This window comes from Bipolaris zeicola, assembly GCF_000523435.1.
Source record: "Bipolaris zeicola 26-R-13 unplaced genomic scaffold scaffold_445, whole genome shotgun sequence".
Classification (NCBI taxonomy): domain Eukaryota; kingdom Fungi; phylum Ascomycota; class Dothideomycetes; order Pleosporales; family Pleosporaceae; genus Bipolaris; species Bipolaris zeicola.
Genome location: NW_006912494.1, coordinates 1 through 9,757, shown reverse-complemented (window position 1 = coordinate 9,757; position 9,757 = coordinate 1). Strand labels below are relative to the sequence as shown.

The 9,757-nt window shown below is 53.4% G+C and overlaps 5 protein-coding genes across 5 annotated transcripts; 2 read left to right on the top strand and 3 right to left on the bottom strand.

The window, feature by feature from the left end:
* Nucleotides 1-549: 549 nt before the first annotated feature.
* Nucleotides 550-3,348, bottom strand: COCCADRAFT_10148 (uncharacterized protein; the record flags this gene model as incomplete). The annotated part of the gene is made up of 3 exons (XM_007720308.1): nucleotides 550-843; nucleotides 912-1,680; nucleotides 1,754-3,348. The coding sequence occupies 3 exons, from the start codon at nucleotides 3,346-3,348 to the stop codon at nucleotides 550-552; spliced, it is 2,658 nt and encodes an 885-aa protein (XP_007718498.1).
* Nucleotides 3,349-4,147: 799 nt separating this feature from the next.
* On the bottom strand, nucleotides 4,148-4,809 carry COCCADRAFT_10147 (uncharacterized protein; the record flags this gene model as incomplete). The annotated part of the gene is made up of 3 exons (XM_007720307.1): nucleotides 4,148-4,170; nucleotides 4,231-4,462; nucleotides 4,696-4,809. The coding sequence occupies 3 exons, from the start codon at nucleotides 4,807-4,809 to the stop codon at nucleotides 4,148-4,150; spliced, it is 369 nt and encodes a 122-aa protein (XP_007718497.1).
* Nucleotides 4,810-5,596: 787 nt separating this feature from the next.
* On the bottom strand, nucleotides 5,597-6,210 carry COCCADRAFT_42000 (uncharacterized protein; the record flags this gene model as incomplete). Its single annotated transcript, XM_007720306.1, has 3 exons — nucleotides 5,597-5,769; nucleotides 5,837-5,968; nucleotides 6,084-6,210. The coding sequence occupies 3 exons, from the start codon at nucleotides 6,208-6,210 to the stop codon at nucleotides 5,597-5,599; spliced, it is 432 nt and encodes a 143-aa protein (XP_007718496.1).
* A 92-nt stretch (nucleotides 6,211-6,302) lies between these two features.
* COCCADRAFT_31259 (glycoside hydrolase family 76 protein) lies at nucleotides 6,303-7,755 on the top strand (the record flags this gene model as incomplete). Its single annotated transcript, XM_007720305.1, has 3 exons — nucleotides 6,303-6,393; nucleotides 6,444-7,147; nucleotides 7,201-7,755. 3 exons carry the CDS (start codon nucleotides 6,303-6,305, stop codon nucleotides 7,753-7,755), a joined length of 1,350 nt encoding a protein of 449 aa, XP_007718495.1.
* A 366-nt stretch (nucleotides 7,756-8,121) lies between these two features.
* Nucleotides 8,122-9,430, top strand: COCCADRAFT_112323 (uncharacterized protein; the record flags this gene model as incomplete). The annotated part of the gene is made up of 3 exons (XM_007720304.1): nucleotides 8,122-8,802; nucleotides 8,863-9,216; nucleotides 9,272-9,430. The coding sequence occupies 3 exons, from the start codon at nucleotides 8,122-8,124 to the stop codon at nucleotides 9,428-9,430; spliced, it is 1,194 nt and encodes a 397-aa protein (XP_007718494.1).
* Nucleotides 9,431-9,757: the final 327 nt, after the last annotated feature.

Below are 9,757 nucleotides of genomic sequence, written 5' to 3'. Positions count from 1 at the left end.
TGCTTCAGTATAGAGAGTTTGAGTAGTGCGTTGTTGAGGCATCACGCGTTGTAGTGTTGATGTTGGCGCGCTGGTGGGGAGTGAGCCACTCGCTTGGGTGAGCCACTCGCTTGTGAACCACGTTATACTCCGTATAGTTATGCATACTCTGCTTATGCCGAGAAATACGTAAGTACTAGGCGCCAACGGAACACGAGACGAGACGACGCCACGCTGTCTTTCTCTTCCAGATATTTTTCTTGCTAAGCACAGAGTTATACAAATCCGCAGATGTAAGGCAACCGTTTTCTTTTTTCAGGCAGATGGAAAAAGGACGAAGGGCTTAATTCAGCATAGAAATACGTGTGGAATTGGATATATCTACAAGTCCAACGAAGACAGAAGAGATAGGAAAAAAAAGTCCATCTAGTACATTTGTGATGCATGCGCCATTGTAATTCATCGTTTTTCCTATTTTTTTGAATCACTATGCACTTTCCCCGATTCCCTCCTATCCCCCATTTGCCATTTCAAAAAAGAAAGAAAGACGGATACAACCAGTCGTTATGCTTAGTAAGGAATGCCTTCGTACTCGCCGTAGCCAAGTGCAAGGTTCATGTTCTGCAAGCACTGGGTTGCGGCGCCCTTGAGCAGGTTGTCAATAGTGGCGTTGACGACGACGCGCTTTCCGGAGCTGTGGACTGCGAAACCACCGATTTCTACACCGTGCTTGCCGGAGATGTTCTTGACAAGTGGGGATTCTCCGACAATCTTGACTAGCTTCTCGCCGGCATAACGGTCCTGGTACAGGTTGCGGATATCCCGGGAGGTCATGGTGCGGTTGAGAGGGATGGAGATTGTGTGCTGTAAAAAAAGGTTAGCAAGGTCAGGTGACATGGGTGCTGGATTCAGGAGATTAGGACAAGACTTACATGAATACCCTGGAACCAAGCAGCAACATGTGGGATGAAGGCTACCTCAAGGCCCAGTTGGCGCGAGATTTCCTTCTCGTGGATGTGGTCCGTCAAGCTGTATGGAATGAGGTTGTTCTCAAGATTCTTGACATCGTTCTTGGGGCTGGGCTTGGTGCCTGCTCCCGAGTAGCCAGAAACACCAAAAACAGTGGGTTGACCGCCAATGAATTCAAGGAGAGGTGCAATGCCAAGCTGAGCAGCTGTGGCATAGCATCCAGGGTTTGCTATCCGCCTGGCGTCTGAGAGCTCTGAGCGGTTGACGGTTTCTGGCAGTCCATAGGTCCAGGAGCTGTCGAATCGGTAGTCGGCGCTCAAATCAACAATGACAGGGTCTTTGCCGCTCTCGTTGATTGCATCAACGAATGGCTTGCATACACCGTTAGGAAGAGCCATGACCCAGCAGTCTACCTCTCCATTCTCAGCCATCTTCTTGACATCCTCGGCTGACAGGTTCTCATAGGTAATCTGACGCTTGGTGTAGCCTTCTAGCTTCTTGCCAGCAAGCTCACGTGATGATACATGGCGCAAGTCCATGTTGGGATGCTTGTTAAACAGCTCAATCAGAGCTTGACCGGTGTAACCGCGTGCGCCAATCAATGCGACCTTAGCAGGATAGTCCCTGCTCTTGTGCTTGATTCCGTACGGAGGGTTGGGGTTGGTGGTCTCCATGGAGCGCTGTGCGGTAGTAGAGAAGCCTCGGGTTGATGCAGGTGCAAACCTGTTTTGTCTGCTTGTTAGGTTAGCGACGAAGATCAAAAGAGGCTTGCTTAGAGGAGTGAGCTGGACGATTTTTTACGTACCTCAGACCAGGCCTTGTAGAAGAACCAGCAATGGTAGTGTATGCGCGTGTCTGCTGGCCCTGCTTTAAGCTGGCTACAAAGTCGGCTGCCCTTCGGAACTGAGCGTCAAGGCTGTCCTTCAACATGCTACGGCCCTGCTTCTGGTAGTTCTCCAGTAGCGAGAAGATTTCCGAGGATTCGGCTGCTCCCCACCAGCAAAAGATTTCCTTGTCACGGCGAAGGAAACCGTCCGTCTTCTCCAGGTGCCACTTGACATAGTTCTGTGACTGGTCATCCACAATCCAGTAGAGCTTGGGGTACTTTTGCTTCATGCGCTGGAAGACCAAATCGTTCAGGTTGTTCAAAAAGGCGTCCTTGGTCATACTGAAGTGGGATAGCTGGGCAAACTCTCCCTCGGCCGTAGGGGGGTACACAACAGCGACAACGCCCATGGAGTCATCATGGAAAACCTCGAACGGACGGTTCTTCAAGTTTTGGATGTATCGGTTGACGGCATCACTTGCTTCAGCTCCTCGGCTCTTGGTGATGCCTTCAACAAGGGCAGGGGCATCCAAGTCCTCAAACTTGCTGATTTCCTTGACGCTGCCTCCGTTGCGAATGAGCGTTCCACTTCCGGTGTGGGTGAAGAGTTCCTTTCCGAGGTTGGAAGGGTGTGTAATAGCAACGCTGGAAGTGCGTGGGAGACCGTCTAGGAGCTTCTTTGCCTCTACAATCTTGAGCTTGGTGCCGTACTTGACCCACGATTGCTTCATGTAAGTATCGTACTCTCCCTCGAGGTTGATGTGAGGGATGAGCTTGGACTCGGCATTGAACAGGCCTCCCTTCTCGGAGAGGTAAATGACCTTGAGAGGCTGGAACTCGCGTGCCAAAGCTGCTGCAGCTACGTCGGCGTTGATGTTGAGGATCTGCCCATCAATTGTCTCGCCCATGGAGCAGAGAATGGGGAGCTCCTTGTTCTCGAGAGCGTCCATGATCTGCCTCCTGTTGACATTGGTGATGTTGCCAACATACTTCCATTTGTCCTTGTCCAGGTAGTCGGCCTGCAGCGCACCAGCGGTGATGGGGCGTGCAGGGACACCCCAATCACGCTTGAGGGTCATGACCAAGTCCATGTTTGCCTCCAAGAAGAGCTTGCGGGCAATGCCCAGCGTCTTCTTGTCCGTGACGCGAATGCCATCAATAAAGTCTGGCTCGACACCTCCCTCGAGCAGCAACTGGTTCATCTGGGGGCCAGCGCCATGGACGATGATGGGATACAGGCCAATTGCGTGGAGCTGCTGGAGGGCGAAGCAAAGCTCTTCAAGGTGGTCGGTGAGAATAGCGCCTCCGACTTTGACTACGGCGAATTGGTGTGGTGAGACGGAGCGGAACTGGCCCAAGTACTGGTCGACTTCGCGGCGCGAGCTGGAGCTGGCCAGCAGGTTGAGGAAGGCGGCATAGATGGACGAGTTGCGCCCATCCTTGGAGGACGTGTAGAGGCGGGCGGGCGTTGTGGTCGCGACGAGGGCTCGCGGGAGGGCTCGCCGGGCTTGGGGTGCGAGGACGCGGTGGGAGGATCGTGCCGCTACACGGCCAGCTCGTACAATGCTCTGCATGGTGATTGTGAGTGCTCGCAAGAAGCAGAGGCTACCCAGGCCCAAGCCGACGACTCAATCAGACACAAATTGACTACCGTGACTGGACGGTGGGGACTGGAGGGAGCGGGACCCAGGCCGATGTGTGATATGACGCCGAAGCAACAAAATTCGCTCCGCCCGCCGCCGTTATCGCTTCTTCCCCAGACATCTGGGCCAGCGAGCACTTTTTCTGGCTCCAGGGGCGTGCGTAATGGCCATTGGTCATCCAGCATCGCCCGCATGCAGCCCACACACCCTCGCGCGCCCGCATTGCACTGCACGGCGCTGCGCTGCACTGGGGGGACGGGGGAGGAGGGGGCACCTTGTTCTGTCACTCTTCGGCCGCAAGGCTAGCTCTAACGCTGACATGGGCCTTGCATGCTGCTTCTGGCCTTCTCACAATCACCGTCACAAAAGTCACGCACATGTCGATACACTTGCATGCATGTACATATAACAAGAAAACTCCATTTGCTCGTCTGGCCATCATGCGTGGAACTAGCCTCATCAGACTTCGTAGCAGGAGCGGCCCGTTCCATGCAAATCGTGCTTTACAGGATTGCGGCACAGCCGTGCGAGTGCAAACAAAGACAAGAAAGAAATTCGACCCATCGCTCCCTATTCGCCTAAAGATAGATCCTACAGAGACGGATGTCGTTGATCATGGTGCAGCTCGTAGCCACTCGCCCCCTTCACCAGCGGCTCTCCCCCTACAGACTCGCTTCATTCCGTGCCATTATTAATGTGTGTAATTCGTGGTATCTCATATAGGGAGGGTTTATTTCTTTTGCGTAGCTACGACTGTGGGGTGTGTTAGTACTCGGCGACCAAACAAACGGGGGGCTTCCAGGGCAAGCTTACCCGAAGGGACAATGATGACAATCAGCAGGATGATGATGCCGACAATGAGGCACATGCGCATCTTCATGTCCTTCCACCACATCTGCTTGCGCACGCGGTTGGCGCCCCTTCGGAAGCCTTGGGCAGAGACAGCAAGGTTGTCTGTCTTGTCCTGCAGCGAGTCTAGGCGAGCTCCACGCTCAGAGACCTTGTTGATGTTGTCGCGCATGATGCCGACGGTGCTGTCGATTTCCTGGGCTGCGAGTCAGCGGATCATGTCGCATACACAAGTTTCTGCCAGTTGAAGCTGCGCAGCTCGCACATGCGCACGGCGGTCCAGGTGCTGCCCAAGGGCGCGGACCAGCGGAGTCGCTATCGCAACCGTCTCGAAACAGGCTACGTTGTGTCGAGTGCTCTTGCGGACATGCCGGTGCAAGGCATCGCTGAGTCGCTCTGTTCTGGCAGGGTGGGAGGGTGACGACGTACAGCTTGAAGTGCCGCGGTGCGGTGATTACCATTAGGGCCGTCGCCGCCGCCGCTGCCATTCTGATGGGGGCCGGGAATGTAGGGGTCATATGGAGGTTCTTCACGGTTGGACATGTTTGCAGATGAGATGCTGTAGAGAAGCTGGGTAGCGTGCGACAGTGGCGGGTGGTGCGGATATGGAGGGTGGGTGGTGTCGGGAGGGTGTGAGTGAAGAGAGAAGGTGGTGTGGTAGTCGAGAGAACCAAGACTCAAGAGCCCGCTCAGCCCGGATGAACGAGCGTAATGTGTCAGCTACCGTTTGAGCACTGAGGCGGAGGGATGCGTGAAACTTGGCGCAACAAGACCAAATTCGGAGACAGCGGATATTCGAGCGGATATGGGATGTTATTGCAACAAGCTGACAGGCACTACGGACGATTTTACCTTGGTGACGGCATTCCCAGCGTGATGCAACTGACGGCAAGCACAACGGCGGCTCCAGTCTGCTTCGGGCCCGCTGCGCCACAATTCACGTGACCCGTTGTGGTGTAGAGTAGAGTACGCTTCGTCCTGTGGCTGGGGTCGCCACCAGCCGCTCGTCTGCGTCAGCGCCCAAGCATGCGACAAACCAGACCAGCACAAAGACGACGACAACAATCCATCGCAGTTCCCCTGTGTACTTACGTACCTCTACTTGGATACACGCTATGTCAGCACGCCTCGCGGCACTTCACTTCCAGACGCTGCCCTTGTTGCCGCTGTTACGTCGCAAAGCTGACGGGGCTGCTGTACGCACCCGCCCCCCATGCCTCAGCCGCAGGGAATACGACATTTCTTCGCGCAAGCAGGCGGGCAGTGGTTCTGGACTGCTGGGCGGCCATGACGAGGCCATTTTCTTTCTTTGTTTTCTAAATGCAGCGCACTAAACGCAGGTTGCGCCGAGAAAGCTTGCGAAGCTTCTTGATCCCGTTAGGCGTTCATCAGCATAACCACATCGCTCAAGTGTTTGCATCGCGTGTGCCTGAGCATGGCTTCGAGACGCTCTTTGCAGCAGGACAGCGGACGGGGTGCTGGTGGCCCGCCTATCAACTGGGCCTGGTGGAGCAAGGCGAGGGGGCGCCAAAGGGCAGAAACAGGCGCCAGAGGGGCCAGAGGAGCAGACGAGGGCCAGTGGGCCGGCGAGCTGCCCTGATCGCCAAGACGCGTGTCCTAGCCCATATCTCCGGCCGCCGCCGCTGCGCCTCTGCCTTGTCGCTGCTCTCCTGCTCAGGAGTTCTGTCTTCGCAACCACTGCCTGCCCTCTGCTGCTGATCTTGCGCCATCTCCCGTTTCTTTCCTGCTACCCTCAACACGCTCGCTGCACCACCCCGTCTCGCATCCCCAGGCGCCACTCTCCGTCCGCTCTCAACGCTCTGCGCTTGCTCTGCTCTCCCTGAATCCGTCGCTCGTTGCATCCTCGACACCAGCCACGCCCTTCTGCCATACCCCACGTTCCACCACCTTGGCCATCTTGGCCGTATTGGCACCACTGCGCATCGCTTGCCCCTCAAGCCTGGCGCTTGATCTTCTTCGCTTTTGTCCACTAGACGACTGCGACTCCAAGTCGCATTGCCCTCCGACCACTTAATATGAAGCTGACGTCTGCGCTCGGCGCCATTGGCGCCTCGGGTCTATTGCTCTCCGGCGTAGGAGCAGTCGACCTCGACATCAACTCGCCAGGTGGGACTGCCTGCCTCATGTCTCCTACCACCTCACACTGACATCTGTAGACTCCATCAAGCAGGCTGCCAAGGCCCTTGCTATAAACCTCCGGTCTTACTACACTGGTGACCGGCCAGGCGATGTCCCTGGTAATCTTCCAGACCCTTACTACTGGTGGGAGTGTGGTGCCATGTTCAACGCCTTCATTGATTACTGGTACTATACTGGCGATGACACATACAACACCATCACCACGCAAGCTTTGCAGCACCAGATGGGAGATGACGGCACTTTCATGCCTTCAAATCAGTCCAAGACGCTTGGAAACGACGATCAAGCCTTTTGGGGAATGGCCGCTCTGTCCGCAGCAGAGAACAAGCTTCCTGATCTCCCAGACAACCAGCCCTCTTGGCTGTCTCTAGCACAGGCCGTCTTCAACACCCAGTATAGGCGCTGGGAGACGACTACGTGCGGCGGAGGTCTGCGATGGCAAATCTACACCTTCAACAACGGTTACAATTACAAGAACACCATTTCTAACGGCTGCTTCTTCAACATTGCTGCAAGACTCTACAAATACCTCGGCAACGACACATATGCCGATTGGGCTGAGAAGGCCTGGGACTGGGAGCATACCATTGGACTCATGAGCGACGATTACCATTTCTACGATGGAACCGACGACACCCAGAACTGTACTTCCATCAACCATATCCAGTGGACCTACAATGCTGGAATACATATGGCAGGTGCTGCCGCCATGTGGAACGTGGTAAGTATCAGATAAACATTTGTTGTCCATGATCACGTGCTAACAACGAACAGACTCAAAATGACAAATGGCGTGGCCGTGTTCAGGGTGTAATAGATGGAATTAATGTCTTCTTCAAGAACAACGTCATGACTGAGGTTGCATGTGAGAACAACGGCAAGTGTGACGTCGACCAGCGTTCCTTCAAAGCCTATCTCTCTCGCTTCATCGCATACACTGCTGCCGTCGCCCCTTGGACTCGTGATCAACTCAATCCTCTCATTCAGGCCTCTGCCCAAGCTGCTGCCAAGCAGTGCAACGGAGGTCCCAACCAGACATCATGTGGTCTTCGATGGATCGACGGAGGAGTCAACGACGGTAGCTTCGGTGTTGGCGAGCAAATGTCCGCCATGGAGATCATTCAGTCATTGCTGTACACTACCAAGCCCGGTCCTGTGACCTTGGACAAGGGCGGTATCTCCAAGAGCAACCCCAACGCCGGTGACACTTCGACCGATACGCCTATTACATTCAATGTCGTTACTACTGGTGACAAGGCGGGCGCTAGCATTTTGACCATTTTGGTCCTAGTTTCGATTCTCGTTGGCGCTTGGTGGATGGTGTCATAGATTTGCATGCGTATCCAACTTGTATATCAGTTATTTGGGCTATGCATCATCATGCTAGAGTATGTTTTTTTCTCGGAAACTGTACATTGTTTGGGTAATTTTCACCGTGCTTTTCTTCAAAGATGTATTCGGATGTTTTGATCAGCGACTCGGATTACTCAATAGTATAATAAACACAAAATTGTTCAAAGTTGAAATTCGCTGGTGGAGTAGGCTTCATTTGCATATGTCTTACCCAAACAGGCAATGGCAGTGAAGCACTAGTATTCGCTTATCTTATCCTGATCCCTGCACAAAAGTTACAACCCCACAGTCGTTTCTTTGCAGTTTGGCCTGGCAAAGACGTCAATACACTATACACCCAAAATGGCCGAACAAGCTACAGAGGAAGATATTCTGCTAGCCAAGCGCATCATTTCTGCGGCCGAGCGACACGATGTGCCGGCGTTGAACATTCTGCTCAAGGACGGTTCCGCAAACGTCCAGGACCCCACGGCAACAGTAGCAACATCACCGCTTCACGCAGCAATTGCCTCTTGCGGAAAGGCCGAAGAAAGAAAGGAGGCGAGCGAAGAGGCGATTCAAACCGTGGAAACACTCCTCCAAAATGGCGCCATCTGGAACGATCTCAACAAGGAAGATGAAACTCCAGGCTGCATCGCACTCCGTCTTGGCCAGAAAAAGATCTACGACATGATGGTCGAAGCCGGTGTCCGCGCTGAGATTCTCTTCGCCCGAATGGAAGCCTTGGGCATGGGCGAACCCGCCGAAGAAGTCGAAGAAGAGGCCGAGATCCTCGAGGAGCAACCCGCCGCCAAGAAACAAAAGATATCCACGGAAGATGCCAAACCCGTCGAGCAACCCACTTCAGAAAAGGTCCTCGATGACGTCTCCCTAGACAATCACGCCTACCTCAAGAGCCAACTCCGCTACAAATCTGGTATTCTCCTCGACGAAAGCGACAATGCCGTCATGATGGACTGGGAAACGCAAATCATGCAGCGCCACGCCGAGACTCTAATCCCCAAGCCAGGCCTTCGCACAATGGTAAGAAATACATGTACGAAATGTATGTGAGACATGTACTAACTTCGTACCTACAAAAAGAATGTTGGTCACGGTATGGGTATAGTAGACACAGCAATCTTAACGCATGATCCCGCTGAGCACCACATCATTGAAGCCCATCCGCAGGTACACCAGCGGCTCCGCGAGAAGGGCTGGTACGACAAGCCCAATGTCAAGATTCACGAGGGAAGGTGGCAAGATATTCTGCCCAAGCTTATTGAGCAGGGTGTTGTGTTGGATGCCATTTACTATGATACTTTTGCAGAGGATTACAAGGCGCTCAAGGAGTTCTTCTCCGAGTATGTGGTTGCGTTGCTAGCCAAGGATGGAAAGTTTGGGTGGTATAATGGTCTTGGAGCTGATAGACAGATTTGCTACGATGTTTATACCAAGGTATGTGTGCAAGTGGGTTTTTTGGGGGAGAAAGATGACTAACGTGGTGCGGCAGGTTGCGGAAATGGATCTGTACGAGGCAGGCTTCGATACAGAGTGGGAGGACATCAATGTTCCGGAGGGATTGCATGGAAGTGATCAGTGGGAGGGAACTAGGAGGCCATACTGGACCATTGATGTGTACAGATTGCCTGTGAATACGTTTGTCAAGTAAAATGGAACATTTACACGACTTCCAACACTGGAGAACATGAACAAATTTGATCCAAAAAAATACAACGTAGTTCATAAGCGGGTGGCCACCCCAAGCGAGTGGCCACCTCCCCACTAGCACGTCGACGTCGAGACGTTATCACGCATTTTTATCACAGTCAATAAACTATTAACGTGGTTCACAAGCGAATCGGTTGCCCAAGCGAATCGGTCGCGCCCCACCAGCGCTTCAACGTCAAGGCGATATCACGCGCTTTTATCACAATTAATAAACTATCGCAGTATACTATATTATTCCTTAGAACTTCCACTATCACTAGTACTATCT